The sequence below is a fragment of the Zosterops lateralis genome (genome assembly GCF_965231275.1).
Source record: "Zosterops lateralis genome assembly, chromosome: Z".
In the NCBI taxonomy this organism is placed as follows: Eukaryota; Metazoa; Chordata; class Aves; order Passeriformes; family Zosteropidae; genus Zosterops; species Zosterops lateralis.
In genome coordinates, this window is record NC_139800.1 from 10,720,880 (window position 1) to 10,739,356 (window position 18,477).

Sequence of the window (18,477 nt, forward strand, 5' to 3'; positions counted from 1 at the left end):
GTGGTTTACACACCTTGTTTCCCCACTTATCCTTGCACAGAGTACATACTTTTAACACGGCAACCATTTAAAAAGTGGAAAAATATTTGTCTCTAAATACTTCATCTCTAGCCAAAGCTGTAGAGCAAGAGGATACTTGAGGGTATCATACTTCTGAATTCAGGTAAAGGTATCAGCTATACTGCTATTTTTCCAAATCATATCCTCCATTAAAATTAGATGAACTCCTAGAACTTTTGTTCTTAAAGCAGAAATGGGAGGTTGTATGATTTTTCAGTAAAAAATCCTAATTTAAGGCATCTCAGTAAAAAAAAATTACTGCAAATTCACTCTAACTACATCTCAGAAGACAATATTTCTGTTTAAGCAGCATCCCAGTTTTGCTGCACTTGCCACTTACACCCACTTACATGAAAATTTGAATTGCAAAAAAAACCCCAAAAAACCCCCCCAAAAAACCAAAACTGAAAGAAAAAGCTCAAACTAATTCGACAGAACACTAAAGAAACATTAAAGAGTGACTTTTCAACTTCTGAAAGCTCCTAGCAAGAGCCCTCAGGGTTTTGTTTTTTGGTGGATTCCTCCTACCTTCACAAACCAAGGTCAGGACATATTGAGATGTTTTTACTAGAGAAATTGGCCAAGCCTGTGGTGTCCTTGGGGGCTTGTGATGTGGTGTAAACTGCACTGCACAGCACCAGAGCAGCCACAGAAGAGATTTTACTCAGTCATGAAAATAAGTTAAATAGAATTCCATTAGTTCTGCAAGAAGCAGCTTTTTCTAACCAGGTGACAACTACCATGACTGAATTTAATTCTAACGCCTGGTCCTCAAAGAGACCTCAGTTTTGCAACCTCCATATTCCAGGACTATCCTTACAGTGGCATTATTTGTAAAATTAGAAAAAAAACAAAAACAAAACAAAACAACTAAAACTACCACCAAAAAAAGCAACCATGCAGACTTTATTACGGAATGGAATGATTGGAATGATACTTCCCTTTTTTCCTTGGTGGGCTACTGTCCATGACGGGTAATTCATCTAGGACAGAATAATGAACCAAAAATATAATGAGAATTCAATACTTGGAAGGAATAGAAGTCACAAAATGTCACAGGAATGTTAGCACTATTAGGTCAGGACATCTCAGCTGTTAGCAAGACTTGGTAAAAGACTCATATTTTTTACGTGACAAGTTGTACAAAGATTCAGACCTTTTCCTTCTTAATCCTCAGTGATGCAAGCCTCACTGTCAGAATTCATGGTTACACTGGTATCTCTGTTAGTTGCTTGCTGCATACTAATTCTCTTTTTAGCTGAAGATACTAAAAAAAAAAAGCGAATTGAAGGTGATCAGATCAAATATGACATGAAGTAACATTCCTAATATTATTAAATGGTGGTAAAGCAGAAAGCTCCTCTTCAATTTCCTCTTCAACTGTATTATACTGCATTATTCTCTGAGGGCTAGAAAATTCACAGTTCTTATGGAGTAAGGGCTCCAAAAAATAGAAATATCAGCTATCAACTGATGAGCAAGAATGTCATGCTGAGTGGAATGAGCTGCATGACTGAAAATACATAAAACACTTTAGAAAAGCCAATCAATGAACAGAAAGAATTGTCCTTGAACACATCTGCAGCACGTCTCAACTTCCATGGTCACCCAAATAATCCAGAGTGGAAGGAAACACACTCACACACCCTCCAGGATCTGACCAGGATGGTACATCAAGGCTTACTCTTTGATGTACAGAACACACCTCTTCAGACACAGGCAGTATTTGGCCCCTCCTCTGAAGTACCAGGTCTTCTTCCATCAGCAGCTGTGAACATTACCATTCCTCAGCTGATTTTTGAGGAACATACCATTTATTTCTTGGACTTGGTGGTCGTATTGCATGCCACCACATTGCAGTGAAATCATTAGATGGGCATTCATGATCTATGAACACAATTCAATTCCAGTAACAGACACCATTAAAGGAAGCAGAATCAACTTTCAAAAAACTAATTTTAATCAAAACAAAAAAATTGTTGATCATTAACAAGTTTATAAAACAGTGATTTAGTTACATAAATAAATTGATATCAGTGTATCAAATCTTAATTACTTTCAACTTCATGAGCATGTTTACATGGGTGATGAAGTACAACCTTTTTACCTATTATAATAAATAAAATGGAGAGCATGAAATAGTTTTTCTAAACAAAAATACCTACAAACATACCTCTAGCATGTTCTCTAATGAAGGGAACAAGAGACACTGGACAACTTTTGCACCAAAACATAAAATCTGCTTTAAAAAGCACAAGGATACAGAACCATCAGCTAAAGTAAAGACACTATACTGTAACCAAAGTTGGTATTTAATAATATAATGAACAGTTTGGTAGTTAGATCTCCAGTTTGGTTATTTTAAAGCATTAAGACAAGGCAAGATAGAAGGCTGCTTTTGTTTGAGTAATTCTAGAGAAAATAAAATATATTAAAAAAACAAACTGAAAAGTAGAACAGTCATACCTACACAACTTTCTGTCCTGCACAAAGTCAAAATACCTATGCAGAATATATATATATAATATATATATATGTTATTTGTGCACAAAGGTTAGCTTATTATTAGCTCACTGCAAAGGCGTAACATATCATGTCAATAATTTTGGAAAACATTTTGTGTTTTGTGTCAAAAAGGATATTCTTTAAGTCTTCTAGGCTAGGAGGCACAAACCCCAATTCTGGCATACTGTATTCTTAATGCTAAGGCTTGCTGCTCTGGCTGTGTATTTTTTGTTGTCCCTCTTTACTATAGTGCCTGTTACAAGCATGTGTGTATGTGTGTATACATATATATGTATACACAAGTTGTATAAATATATATATATAAAATTTTCCCCAATAGGTATCAGTCCAACCATGCATTCCAAAAGGTGGCTCTGCATAGATGCCCAGCATATAGTTCACCACCTGAGCCAACCCTGAAGCAAGGCGCACTTTAGTCCTTCTGATAGGTTTTTTTTTTTGTTTAAAACCAAGCTACTGCAGCTTCAAGTATTTTGCATTACATAGATTTTTTTATAAATTAGTTAATGTTATATTTTTCAATATTCAGACATATACTATAATATATATACAGTACAATAAATGCTCTCATTCATTTTTTAATTTTTTTTGATAAATCCCTGAGAATGTATGTTGACAGTTGCTAAGTTTCCACATGCACAAGCATTGTGTGCCATGCTTCTGGATGAACAGCACTGCAAAGCCACGTGGTCAGCCTTTTAACTATTAGTATTTCATTTGTTGGTTTGTTTAAATACGCTGAAATGTAAGGATGAGTTACAAAGGAGTAAAGCTGAATCCATTCGAGGTACTTATCACAGGATGGAGGTGTTCTGTTTGGTTTTTAAAGCCATTGCAATATATGTTTGTTTTTGAGGCTGTGAACGTATACAGAAAGAACAGGAGAGCGATGTGGGCTTTTGCCACTTGACAACATATACTCAGTGTAAACCAAACTTTTTTTAACCTCTCTCTCATACAAAACAGAAAAGAGAAAAGAAAATTAAACACACAAACTTTCACATCATGACAGTTTAGTTTGCAAACTCAATATAACTATACACATATAATACCGGTGTGGCTCTGTTTCTTTAAGTTAAAAAGGATACAAAGGCAGGCTCAAGTAAAAATAAACCACCCCTCCCCCCCCCAGATCCCCATTCACTCATTTCCGTCAACCAAACCGCTCACGAACCAGCATCATCAGTTTCTTTTTGCCTTTGTAGATTTGTTTTAGGTTGTCAATAAACTGTGTAAACTGGATGTGACCGTCATGAGCCATTAGGAAGGTCTCTCGTGCCTTGCTGAGGAACTCTATAAACTCACTATAGTGTCGTGGGCTGATGTGAGTGAGACGTGAATGCGTCGTATTAATGTAGGCTCCAATTGTGGCATCCAAGAGTTGCCGTAAAGGGGCTTTGTCCAGTGACATGAGCTTACCAGAGTTCCTCCTTCCATGAAGTCCCACCATGCCGGGAGTGGTCAAAGTACACCTACGCAAAATGTCTGACAGTACTGTTGCACACTTGACACTTTTGACCACCAGAGGTATTATAGCTGCTAGCTCATTTTTCCCAAGGGAGTGGCTGAGCGCACATGCCCACAGAACGTCATTAATGGCAGGGTGTGTGTCCTGATTGTAACTCAGGTTGAGATGTGTCATGGCCAAGGTGGCCAGCTTGTAGGCCCGCATGGGGTAACCGCGGTGCTCCATGTATCGTGCTATGGTAAAAAGCTGCGAGTAGCTCATGCCAGCTGTAGCAGCATCCAGAACGATTTGGTAAGCGGTCTCAAAAGCTATGTGATCCTTCTCACATAGGGTCAGTGCAGAAAGGGCACAGTTTTGAGGATCCTTCATGGCACACTGTAGAGCAAGCGTCCTAGCACTGCCGGCCAGCTTCTCCTGCTGATGGCAGTCCAGATGGAGACGGACGATGGTGCTGTTGGACATCACTGTTGTAGCAACAATACTAGTGGCTTCTGTTGGAGTGAAAAGTGTAAACCAGTTTTGCATTATACTATCCAGTGCATAAACACCTGGGGAGAGAAAGAAAGGATTAGCCACAACTGATAAAACCCAGCAGACAGAGATGTTCAACAGATTATACTTCCCACAAAGTCTGAGAGGTTACCAGTACATCCCAGCAAGAAGAGCTCACAGACAGCATGGCTAGAAAAGAACATTAAAACCAAGACTACTGTGCAAACTCTGCAGCAATCACATAAACCCAGAAAATAACATAAATAGTCTGCAAGATAAGCTTTAATCTCCTGTTGTGACAGCTGAGCTATTTTACTTAAGACAATCTGGGTAAAACATTCTGGCTCATTTTGTCTCATCATCTCACTCAAAAGCAGCCCCCACCTTGCACACCAGGGCAACTGCAACCTCTTTTCTCACTGTAAAATCTCAAGGCACAGCACATATGAAAAGTAGGCAAAATGGCTCTCTTAAGGGAACACCATGGCATATCTTAGCAAAACTTATTAAGCATATCTAAAGGTCCTTATTAGGGAAATACAATGAGAAATATGAACTACTGGATATTGTATTTCTCAGTGTCACTGTATTACCAGTGTGTTTGGCAGGTGGAGAAAAACACTGATGGGTTCCATAAATTGAACCTAGAGCTAACTGGAGTGCCTTATTGCCAGAGGCAGTTTACACACATTCGTGAGCCCACCTAAACCACACACAGAGGGTCTTCATTTTCTCTGCAGGACTCTGATGCTTCCCATGCACCCTTCACTCATTTGCAGCAAACCAGCATACCCAGAGAATACAGTATCTTCATTTAAATAAACAGATTCCTAGCATTACCATATTGATTCTTTACTCTGTTGATTAAGTCTCAAGAGTACTCTGCGCAACATTATAGGTTCTTTACAGGACATTTCTATTAGAATATGTAAACCAATTTAAAGCAATTTTAAACCCAGTATTTTATTTGCTGAGATGTAACTGCACAAAATAATATTCAAACACTAATATCTGTGAGATAACCTCAGCAAAAATTATCTTAGCAAAGATATAAAAGCAATAAAACAAGAGCATTGCATGAAAATTTGCAGACACAAACCACTTTCTGGCTAAGGGCATACAAAGGCAAGCTCTATTTCCCCATGCTACTGACAACAAAATATGGCCAGCTAAGCATAAAGCAAAGAATAAATTAAAACAGAGAATAAGCAGCAGCAATTCTCCAAAGTTGTGAAACTCAAGAAGCATCTGTGCAATCCAACTCAAATATATGAAGAAGGAAGAAATAAAACAGAGAAATATGTTCTCCAGAAATATCTTAAGTGACAATTAAAGTGGCTCCATTATCATAAGTACTTAGATTGTTCCCATTAACATTGCTGCTGATTTTTGATTTTTTTAAAAGAGCTATACAGCTTTTAATGCATTCATCTTCTTTTTCAGACCCCTGTATCCTCATTTTGAAGATGGTAAACCTCAACACGGAAGGTTTATGGGATGCCTCATGAAGACATGCAGGAAATCTATGGCAAAGCCCAAAAATGATATGAACATGCTACCTGAGAGAGCACTGTTCTCCCACTTCTGTATTGAGTATTTTGGGTATTCAGTATTTGCATATGGGTACTTCCCATATGTTATGTACACCTACACCTTATGGGGGAAAGAAGTCACACTGCATTACTCAACTATTGTCTCATTTGCTTTGTGCCTAAAAACACCCACTAATCACTGCCATAATGTGTTCTCACCAAAGGAATTCTAGAGATGAACATGAGTGGGAGGCATTTGCAGAACTTGGGTATTGATAAGGAAGATCAAGCCCCCCCCGTAAGAGCAGCTGACAAGAGAAACATTTCAGAACATACCTACTTCTGTTGCACATGTTACCAACCACCTCACCATTTCCCGCCGTCGCCAATTCAGCGTTGACAGCGTCATCCGCATCACCTGTTAAAAGAACACAAACAAAATAAAAATTACATTGAAAACCAAGGCCGTGGACATACACACTGGAGTTTAAAATGGCAGGCTTTTGCCCTCTCCACTCCATTTCCTCTTTCTCAGTTGATATGTCAAACAATTTTAAAAAGGCTGTTCAGATATTTTTGAACAGCATGCAGAGAGTAATTCCAAGTGCATATCCTTCAAGGATAGAGGACAGAGACTTTTTTATCTGAGGGCAAGAAAAAACTCTATCCAATAAAAAAAGCCGTCTCCCAAACAAGAAAAACCAACGATCAATTATCGGAATTAAATTATATAACATCTCCTCCCTCTATGCACAAGTTGGTAATACTGGCAATCATTGTGTGATATTTCAGGGCATATAATTGTTGTAAGTAGTCAGGTAGGAGATTCTGAATACAGACAATCTAATTACAATTAAGTTGAGGAGAAAAGAAGGGGGAATTGTCTATAGGCCGCTAGAGACAGTGCTGACACTGTTTCTTGCAGGAAAAGCGTTACTGTAAGAAATTGCACAGCTGGGAATTACTACCAGAAAACTGCAATGCATCATCCTTCTGGAAAACAAATCTTTATGATTCTTAATACACCTTTGGTAAGCTTGGAACAGAACAGTGAGCAAATTCTACAACAGTTCCAGTTTGTTTGGTTTGTGACATTACTTTCGCTAGACCTTGCTGAAGATATTCTGATGACACTGTCAACCACAAGAGAGTATCCATGAATACACTAATATCCAAAGTGTGCTGTTTCCATAGAATGATACTTGGTGAAAGCTTGAGGTGACATACAGGTCAGTTGGAAGTATTTTTCTCTCTCTCACATAAACATTTAAGGCAAATGAAACAGATTTCCACAGTGACCATGGAAATATGAAAGCCTAACAAAGTATACAAAACCCTCAGACTTTTCATTTAAGATTTTAGTACCTTTCTTCAGCATGAGAAACAATTGGGAAAATATCCTTTCCCCATAATTCTTTGGAGCTTTATTTACTGAAGCAAAGTAATAAATGGTTTTCTGATCTTTCCATGTTTTTTTCAGAATTCCCTGAAGAGGGATGGAAGTATTTATTTTTGTTGAAATGAACTGCATAAACTCTAAGATTCAAAAGTGTCAGTTAATATTATTACTTGTCTGTCTCCTTTTAGCTTGAAAAGTCTCTCCTCAGAGCCTGAAAACTTATCTGCAGTGCTTTTACACCTCAAGCACACTCAGATGCATCTGACTATACCACAGCTTGTGGAGTATAGGACTTCGATGCAAGTAAGAGGGCTGTTGTCTGAATGCTCTGCCTCAGCAACCAGTCATTATGGTTGATTTTGGCTTTCAACAAGCATGTACCAGTTCTCATTTAGGGGAAAGAAGAGAAAGAAAAGGAAGACACCCCTGAAGACCACACAGAAAATACAGTGCGTTTCTGTCAAGCAGAGTAATTTAACTTTTTACCCAGTCCTACACATAATCCTGAACCCACTACACCCCTGAACAGAAGAGCACAGCCAGGAAATGCCAACTCTGCCTTCCACTTAAATGGCACGAAGAGGCTGTGCAGATTCTTGGTCTGTGTTTACCAGTACATTAAGCCTTGTATTAGAAAACAGAACTTAAAACCAAGTCCAGACAGAGACTAAAGACAGTATCCTTTCCTGTGCTTAAAAGCTATATACACCAACACTACGCCAAATTTCTTTCTTCTATTATAATAACAATAAATGAGGGAAATACCTGAAGGCCCAACTCCAGAGAAACTTTCAGAAGAGTTATGTCTGGCAAGCTGTCCATGAGTGTTGCTATTTTAAATGCATCCTGGGCAAGTTTGAAGATGTGTGAAGAGGAGTGGATGTTTTTCTGGATGGATTCTAATACTGTTTCCAGTCTCCGAACATCACCTGCAAGGTGTAAACAGAACCACCAAAATGGAACAAGCTTCCGAAACACCCAGAGATCCTTTATAATTGACTGACATTGATTGCTATGCAATAGTATGATGTTTCAATTATACACACTCTGTTTTCAGAAAACTTCCATAATTAAATGAATGAAAGATATAAGAGACCACAAACTCCTGTCTGAAGGTGTTAGTGCAGTGCAGGGCCAAAAGTCACTTTGATCTGTGAATTTTAGAACTGATTTCTGTTTCTCATAGTCAATGCCATGTGTCAGGAAAAAGCTGTCCCTTCAGCCTCATACCAAGCTAATCTAGCTACCAGCTAACTAATTAACTACTTTTCTAGAAAATTACATGACAGATTTAAGACAGTTCAGTTTGTTGTACCCATTTCAAACTACTGCCAGACTGCAATCCGGACTCCTACACACCAGTTTTATGATCTGTTTACCCATGCAATATTAAAAGCACACATTTAGTTGAGTACATGACTGACAGCAGTGTACCTTTTGCTGCTGTTAGCATGGTAGATGCCAGCTCACACTGCTGGGATTCGATATGACTCAGGGTGAACCAGCGGGGATACCGGTTTGGAACAACGGATGCTATGTGGTGAGGGCGGGACAGGTCACCTGAAGGAGCTGTGGATTCCAGTACCAGCAACCTGAAATAAGAAAGAAACCCTCTTTCATTAAAGCACTATTACACTTGGTTGCTCATGTGGTAAACTAAAGCTGCAAGAACACTTGATATCATCTATGAAATATGCTTTTTCAGCTTCAGAAAAAAAAATAAATTGGAAAACCACTTCTATTCTTGGGGAATGACAGAAGTCATTTTGCCAAACTTTCCTACATCAATAGGCATTTTTAACCTACCAATATTTTATAATGTACTGTAATCCAATGTTTGGGTTCCAAACAGTAGTGACAGAGAAGTTTCCTTTAAAATTATTTTCACACTCCATTTTCTCATCAAGTATTAATCAATCCACAACAGTCTTATCCAACAAGGAGCATTCATACTTAATAAATTCAAATTAATGTGTTGTCGACTACCACAATCCAAATGACAGCCCAGAACAAAGACTGGCATTACTGCCCTTGCAATACACTAGATACAGAGAGTACACCAGTTAGTTTATAAATGTCAGTACAAGAAGTAGGAGTGAACAAAAATAGGCTTTTATTTCAATACACTTCAGCATAGTTTCAGCATATGAGCAGTTAAAGAAATAGTGATAAGGCAATGTCCAGGAGAGAAGCTTTTCCAGCACTTAGCTTCTTGATGTCTCTTAGTATCTGAGGTCTGTTTCTACCAGCTTTCATATACACATGATTTTCGAGAAGGAAGTGATCTGTGAGGATCAAGGAAGTTGCATCTCTTTCGTCAATAAAACTTTTGACCACCAAACATTGAAAATCCGATGCATTGTGTTTTTTAGTGATGGACTATTTCTTACAGAATAAGCCCATTTAAATGTAAACTACAATTTCTTATACTTAAATAAATACCTAAGTTCTGTAAGCAGCTGTGGAGTATGTTTGGGTTTTTTTTCCATTAAGATGGATTTAAGTTCCATTGGGTTTTTTTAGATTTCTGAAGTATATGATATATTAGTATAATAATAAAGTATAGTAATATATTTAAGAATTTACTGAGAAAGGTAATTTTGAATTTATGGGAAGGCATCTAGTAGGCACATAAAAATACAACACACCATCCAAATGACTATCACAAACACATGTGCATAAAAAGTGAAATGTGCATGAAAATATGAAAAAAACCCCTTGTATCAAGTCAAATCTATTCTCTAGCAGCACTAAGACACCTCTTTATAAACATATTCTAAACCTGATTTTTTCCAAGCACAGAGTGAGGTTGCAGAGGTGCATTTTAAGATAGCTTAAATGAACAAAAGAGATCCTAACTATTAAATGAAGAAAGGGATTAGTAGGTTATGAGTAACAGTAAATAGACAAAAAGCATAAAAGAAAGGCTGTTTTGGAGAAATCTTTTGTCAGTTCAAATTTCACTGCCAGCTTCTGTGCTCTTTTGCTGTGAAAAGAAATGCTGTTGTGAATTGGTGGCTTTCACACAATTTTGGCAAGGTTAGGGAACACCAGAAAAGCACAAGTAGATTTGGCATTCTTAACTTCTTTTTCCCTTTTGAAACATCAATTATTTAGTTAGGTTTTAGCAAAGCTACCTTGTGATTAAACGTCACCATTAAAGTCTGGTTCCCAAAGCCTGGCTGAAATTCAGGCTTAACAAGGGATCAAGCCAAACTAAGCCAAATATTCAAGTTCAGATTCCAAGTGAGCAGTCAACTAGGTCACTGCAGATCCACGTTCTCCAAGGCTGTGCTCCATATGTTTCAGTGCTGCAAGCAGAAAACTGTAGATAGAAGTGACCATCAAGGACTGCACAACCCTGTCATTATCAACCTGAGGTGCATACATAAATGGCTTTGTGGTCTCAGTTTCCATTTATTTCATATTAAGTGCTCCATATACTAAAACAGGACTCAAAAAATTACACAGCAACAGGTGTATTTGCATACAGAGAGGTTAAATACTCCTGAGCTGCTGGTAATTGATCCATGTAAACTTCTATGCAGACTGACACTAAACACTTCTATCTGAAGAGCAACTAGCTGGGATCTTGGGGAAATTAACTTCTTTAATAAATGTTGATGTGAGAAAAGAAGCTTCATTTCTAAAAGCATGAGCAGCTCTAGAGATTTCCATGCAGCACCTTTACTAACTTCCATATGGGATTTCTCCCTTGCCACAGCCACTTCCTCTCTCCCATAGAAGACAAGATGTTCAAGTTTTCATCTTCTGACGTACTGAACCTCTCAGCCATGAGACAGACATTCAATCTTCATGTTTGCTTTATTCTCGTTCCCTCAAGAAGGGGTTTGTATTGAGAGTTCTTTATTCACTGAACTAACATTTTGGTGTGAATAGAAAAAATAATTGTCCTTCTTCAGGAGAATTTAAGAAGTGCAGAAAAATGCAGACAGGCATGGAATAGGAAGTGTCTAAATCTGCCATCACCATAGCTCAAGACAGCAGTCCACATTTCTGAAGAGTGCCAAATATCAAATTACAAAAAGAATAATGACTGTCTAGGGCTATCTGTCTTATAAAGTGATGAAAAAATAGAGGGAAAATAGCCCTGACTAAACTGACGTCTCCTGTGATTTTACCAGATGGAAACAAAAAGACAATTCTTTCTTATACTGGTCTATTTAAGAAGTAATTTCTTTGGTTGAGATGACAGCTTTATAGCAAATGAGGGCTGGAGTGACCCAAGACTAACTTAAGATTTCATCATTTGGATCTTTCAGTGTCTTGCTTGTTTCTCTAGTTGAAAAAGGAACCTTCCAAAAAACAAGTTTTCAGTTACGACTGGTTTCTGGGCAAATCCTCGTTCAAACAAAACTGAATATTGACTCCATGTTTACTGAGGTACTCAGGAAAGCTGCTGATGGATGACTGTTGTAATTCTCTAGGGAAATGGTTTCTCCCTCCTGACCCCCTGGATTCCCTGACCACTTAGAATGACCCTTACTTCCTTCTTTGACCCCATTGGCCGTGGTCCAGCTATCTCTCCTCTGAGCTGAGAGGCTATAAATTGTCTCCCCTTCCTTTGTACGCTCTCTTTCCCCCCTGGAAACTCGAAGAATAAATGCCTGTGACGAATGTCCTGGGGAAAGGGCCTCTTCTGAGATATCTCACCTCGTCCTTGATATAATTCTCTCCAAATCCTCCTAATAACTGAGCTAGCTAAAGCCCCCAGGAGGAGGGCAGGAGAGGGAATATGTCAGATGACTACTTAAGTCTGGGAGGACCATTTCAATAGTTTAGTTTAAGGAGGAAAAATCCATACAAACCACCTCTTGAAAAATACTTGATGTAGTAACTGAAATTAAATATAAGATACAAGTATATCTTATAAAATAATTAATTTTTTTCTTACAAAAAACCCAAACCCAAACGAAACACAGGCAAACCAACCAAAGAAACAAAAACAAAATAAAACAAAACCAACCAAAAAACTCCCACATAACAAGTTTTGTACCATCTTCCTGTTCTGAGTTATTGATGTACTCAGCTTGAGATAAAAGACGAATAGCAAACTTAAGTGGCTCAGGTAGCTTTCTGATCATACATTTGAATGTCCTCAATTAATGTACTTTTGTCTTCTCAATCTATTTCCTAAAAAGCTAATTGTAACCAGTAAGTATGCAAGGTCACTCTTCACATTTTTCAGACTCTTCCCATAACATCCATTACTACACATTCTTGGAAGCAGGAAAATACACAACAGGCTAAGCAAACCTTTGGCTTAAACTGACAGCTTGTATTTTGTTGTCATGCAGGGCCTCCTCTTTAGTCCTTTGAATGTAGGAATTATTTTCTTCTTATTTAGCTTTTTGGAGAAAGTAGATCCAGTATAAACACCTCCAAACCATACAGACACAACCTGTTTGATGAAACTAAATACTCTTCATGTGGATAGGATGTCCTTCTGACACTGTGCAATCGTGCTTGGTGATAATGGCCAGGAAAACTAAATTTTTTTCTTTTTTATAATCTAAGACTTGACTGCTATTAGTATTCAGTTGAGCGTCTACTCTTTGTCAACCATCAACTACTAGGTTCTTGACAGTGAGGAGACAATTCAGATGGGACCACTTTCTTCCCTGCAATCTATTTGGACAACAGTTTTATCACTGATCATCAAGTCCTTGAAAACTCATTCAGAAATCTTTTCTTAGATATCATTACCAATCTGACCTGCCCTGGCACAGAGACAGCACACACTGAACATTGCCTGAGAAACATATTTATCCTGATTACTGAAGACAAATGGGATGGAAACTAGACATTCTATTATCAATGGACATACCCCATTTAGATCCCAACATTCACTCAGAAGAGGCTAAGATGTTATGAAGCACTAAAAAATGTAAAGACTCTGACCACACCACTCAAATCTATTGTTGAGAGTCAATTCATAAAGAAGGTGAGTGAAACAAATTGTCCTGCTGAGCAGACTAAGCAGCAAAACAATCCTGAGACTTATGGTGAAATACTCCTTTCCTTATTTCATTACCAATACCATCATGCACCCACAACCACATGGGTGGGAGAATGATGTGCTAGAGTGGCTTTATAACACAAAATCTTGTGGGATTCTAGAACTATTTGAAGTAGAAAATCCTGTTTTACAAGTCTAAAACACGAACTCGACATTTATAAATTATCATAATATAGTTATTACAGATACCATTTATTTTTGTAGATGACAGAACCAAAACAGTACCTCCTTCACTCCTTGAATGGAAGAATGCACATATTATAAAAATAGACTAGGTCTTGATTACCAAAGTTCTTTCCTCTTTCCACATCCACTACTAGTGCTCTTTTTAGACAACTCAGGAACACTTACCGCATGGCTCTCAGTGCAGTTTTGTATGCCAATTCAGCATCATGAGGTAGGAGAGAGGTGAAGAGATACTTGGCAAATGTGTGCATTGGAACACTCTCTCGATGGATGACTTCACCTAAGCCACTATATGGTCCACCTGGAGGAGAGAGAAACAGAATGTCAGTCTTTACAAACTGCTAACCCCCAACTTCTGAACCTGTAAAAGCATTCAGTACACCTTCAGCTAGAAGTGGTATTCAGAGATACAGCCTACTTCATAAAAGGTGAAGTTACATTGCTGTTTTCAGTGAAAGAGGTAACGCATCACATATACACAATGTGTTACGGTTATACTAAATACCATGTATTATTTAGGAAAACAAGACAGACTGCAAACTGTATAATACTAAGCACACTCCCAGTGCTTATACGAATGACAGAATAGCTACAGTACTCCACGAGGCTCATTCAGCAAGCCTGGTATGAAAAAGAAGAAAGTAATAATTCTAGCACTGCCTCCACACAGTGATATTAAGCACATCAATACCCATACACTCTGTTGGTGTGCCACTGCTATCACAAAATTCATCAGAAAAAAAAAGAATGACAACCATAGAAAAATGCATAGCTTTCATTGAAATTACATGACCAATCACCACAGCAGCACCTGATCCCTCAAATATCTCACCTTACACTGGCATTTAAATAACCTTTTGGTCTGGATGTGGTCATGACTCAAGATCCAGGTCCTGCCCTTGGGTCGCAACAACTCCATGCAGCTCCATAGGCTGGAGACAGAGTAACTGGGAAGCTGCTCAGTGGAAAAGGAGCTCAGGGTGCTGGTGACATGAACCAGGGTGTGCCCAGGTGGCCAAGAAGGCCATTGGCATCCTGGCTTGGATCAGCAGGAGCAGGGCAGGGATTGTCCCCCTGTGCTGGGCACTAGTGAGGCCAAACCTCAAGTGCTGTGTCCAGCTCTGGTACATCACTACACAAAAGACATTGAGGTGCTGGAGTGAGCCCAGAGAAGGGCAGTGGAGCTGGGGAAGGATCTGGAGCACCAGTCCTGTGAGGAGCAGCTGAGGTATCTAGGGGTGTTTAATGCTGGAGAAAAAGAGGGTCATGGGAGACCTTATCACTCCCTACACCTGCCCCAGGCAACCAGTGGCAGGATGAAAGGCAACGGCTTCAGATTGTGCCAGGCAAGATTTAGACTGGATATTACAAAAAACTTCCTAACTGAAAGGCTGGTTAGGCATTGGAAAAGAGTGCCCAGGACAGTGGTGGAATCACCATCATTGAAAGTGTTCAAATTAAGTGTGGATGTGTCACTTAGGGACATGGTTTAGTGGTGAACACAGTGGTGGCTGGGCTTAATGGCTGGATTCAGTAATATTATTAGTCTTTTCCAACCTGAACAATTCTATGATGATGGACACAAGGTCAGATTGTGCACCAAAGCTGGCTGTTAATCCAGCATATCCACATGATTTTAAAGTATCTTTTTACTTTTATCACATATTTTATTTATCTGAAAACTATCCCTATTATTGGGGCAATGGATTTTGCTCTCTCAGTAAGGTGCAAATTTCAACTTGATAACAGCAGCATCATGATAGAAAACAACAACAGTCTTAAAGGCAACTATTTATTTGCTGAGTTTCAAACATTTTTCCTGCTCACTTAAGACTGTTATTGCTCCTAATAGGAAAACTGTGTCAAACAGTTTTCTGACTTCAGTGACAAGAGGTTCAAGCATTAAATACTGTAAGATAGAGAACAAGAATCTTGTATTAAATATTACTGGACAATTATTGCATAGATAGCACCCAGCAGTCCCAGAAGCTCCTGCTACTTCTACCATGACTCCAACCCATCCCACCTGAAAGGATGGATGGATGGCTGGCTGGCTGGCTGGCTGTGTGAGCTCACTTCTGTTTCACCAACGTTTTTGACTGCTGCCTTAGCACAATATGGAAAGACAGAAATCACTAGGCATGAAAAAAATTCTGAACTCCATAGGTGGGCATTTTTAAAACCAGGGCTGATTGCAAAGGAAATGTCAATGAAGATTTAGTAGGTGACAGTGTGTCTCATAATCATTTGAAATGAAGTTGAAAGCCATTCAAATCTAGCTGGCATTGCTTGAATGAAAGAAGCCATTTGTTTGTGTATTTGCCAGTTGGTGGTCCAGTCAGAAACTCAGTCAGGACACAAAGAATACATGACAAAGCATTTATATGAAAATATATTCTGTCATTGACTTAGCAGTCAAGCAAAAAATCAGAACAGTCCTTGCAAAACAATCTTCTGTTGTGCTTTCCCATGTGCTCAAATGGTGGCTACACACTGCATGCATTAACCTGCATTAACAGCATAGAAATCAGCTTAATATTGGATTAAGTTTTCTTTACTATATCCATTGATTTCAACTAAAAATTTACAGTTGGTATGATTAGCAACTTAAAATCACTGGACAGCTGTTCCTCCATGTAAACTTGTGGTTTCTGCCTAACATGGAGTAAACTGAAACTACTGCAGGGAAAGCCAGACTTCTCTCACCACACACACTTATGCAAGACAACTGCTGCACATTTCTCAAATTGGCAATTTTTTTGGCAGTTTTATTAGCAGACTTCTTGTCACGATCAATTCTTTACTACTCTAAGAAAACATTAAAAGAACTTCAGTGATCAAAGTAGTAAACTAAATTATCAGAGAGTATGTCAGAGAAATCCTGCCTTTTCCTTATAAAGCATCCTTACTAGTAAACACGTGCAGCAAACTGATTTTCTAATGCAGAGGAATCATGCATGTTAATAGCTAGATCTAGACAGTAGCTTTTCTTGTGCAAAGGCCATAAAGCAGCAGTACAGACACACCATGATGGAAACCCTCCCTGTGTTGCAGATTCTTTGCAGTTTCAAATCTAGGCAAAAACAGTGACCTAAAGCTGTGAACCCTAAGCAAAGTATTGTACCTCTTCCATAAAAGACAAAGTTTTAAAAAACAAATGTGTCATAAAAATAGAGCAAAACCTGAGTGCTAGGTAACAATTTCACAACTTACCTAAGGTAGTACCACACTCCCCTTCAAGCCACGCACTCAAAACCTGGACTTTGCCTTTGGCTAATTTTTTCCCCTGAAGGTTTTTTTTTCCATTCAAGAAGAGCAAAAAGCAGAAAGATAACCTTGGAACCTGTGACATCACCCTCTGAACATAATGCTTAAGTGCTACATGTTAAGCCTTCTTAAAAGTCAAGGCAAAAGTACATGCTTGCACAGATTTTATTTCAACACTGCCTTATTCCCAAACACAAACTGTGTGTCATCGTCATAACTTAGGCACAAGACGAGACCTGAACCCACATTTGACCAAATATTTTAATTTCCACCAATGACATAAACTTCAAAGATAAGTAGTTTTCTCTATTTTCACAAATAAAATGTAGCATTTCTGCCTCAATAATTATAAGTGAATTTTCTGAGCAATTCACTTGGGCACTGTGGTCAAAATTTTCACATATTTATAAAGCTGCCAGTATAGTTCCTTTTGCAGAATACAAGGAATACCTACAATTTTGATATCTGGGAACTGTTGATAACTTATGTGTGTACTATTACATATTAGTTAGCTCGGAGTGTATAATCAGGTTATTGAGATTATGACATGCAACAAATGTAAAGAACGAAGTGTATTCACTTCAAGATTAAAACAAAAGGTTTATAGGTCACTATACACCTTATCTCTAGAGTCATGTGATATCTAAAGTACGTCAATTTTCATAAGAGACTTGATAAAAACTTTCATGGAGTTCTAAGCAAAAAAACCATCTGAAGCATGTAAGGCAGTTTCCACAGGAACACTAGTTCTGTGTGCTTGTGTAAGTGGAGACAGTTTAGAGAAGCACTTAGCATCTATATTCAGCTACCTTCTAATAGGAAGACTGCTTGTTTTCGAAAAATCTTCACCAGAGTATCATCCAATTCAATTTCCTGTAGCTTAGAAATGAGCTGCTCCTCATTTCGACAAACCTTCTCTTGTGCATACAAGCCGTCTGGCATTATTCGCTGCTGTCCCAGCCCTATCAATGCCACTTCCACAGCCAGAGTTAAGTAAGATTCCCCTTCCTCTAAGAACTTGTGTGCAGGCAGGTGCTGGTACTCCAGAGATTTGCATTGCCCCAGGTTCTCTGTAAGAGGTGACACAGAAAGGAAAACACATCAGCAAAACATTTTAACCCATAACCTGCCTACAATGCCACATACACAAAAGCTTCCACTGTTAGCACTGATTTTTAAAAATTATTTAAATTATTAGCTAGTCTCAAAATACAACACTCCAATCTAAAATACATCATCTAATTCCACATAGCAGAAACACACAAAAAGAATTTGATTTTAAATAACTCACTCAAGTAAAAATAAAAGTTTTCATTTTTAAACTGCATGATTTTAAAAAAGGCAGTTCCTCCAGCTTTGTGCTAATTAGGCCAAAATTGCAAGACCCATTCAAATTTCTTTCCCTACCCATCTCTGCATTTCCTTAAAGCCCTTTAGTGCAAGAGGAAGGGAAAAGTGTTTTTACACCTATGTAGATGCCAGTTGAAGCTATTAGAATTGTGCAAAT

The 18,477-nt window shown here is 38.4% G+C and overlaps 1 protein-coding gene across 2 annotated transcripts in view; it reads right to left on the reverse strand.

Moving 5' to 3' along the window:
* Positions 1 to 2,044: 2,044 nt before the first annotated feature.
* ZSWIM6 (zinc finger SWIM-type containing 6) overlaps positions 2,045 to 18,477 on the reverse strand; it is a 107,471-nt gene continuing 91,038 nt past the window's right edge. For both annotated transcript variants that reach the window (XM_083883642.1, XM_083883643.1), the window contains exons 9-14: positions 17,780 to 18,040; positions 13,869 to 14,004; positions 8,912 to 9,069; positions 8,243 to 8,406; positions 6,415 to 6,496; positions 2,045 to 4,602 (exon numbers count right to left, since the gene is read on the reverse strand). In XM_083883642.1, the coding sequence (XP_083739768.1) occupies positions 3,740 to 4,602; positions 6,415 to 6,496; positions 8,243 to 8,406; positions 8,912 to 9,069; positions 13,869 to 14,004; positions 17,780 to 18,040 (1,664 nt within the window). In that variant the 3' untranslated portion in view covers positions 2,045 to 3,739. The remainder of the gene's footprint in view (positions 4,603 to 6,414; positions 6,497 to 8,242; positions 8,407 to 8,911; positions 9,070 to 13,868; positions 14,005 to 17,779; positions 18,041 to 18,477) is intronic.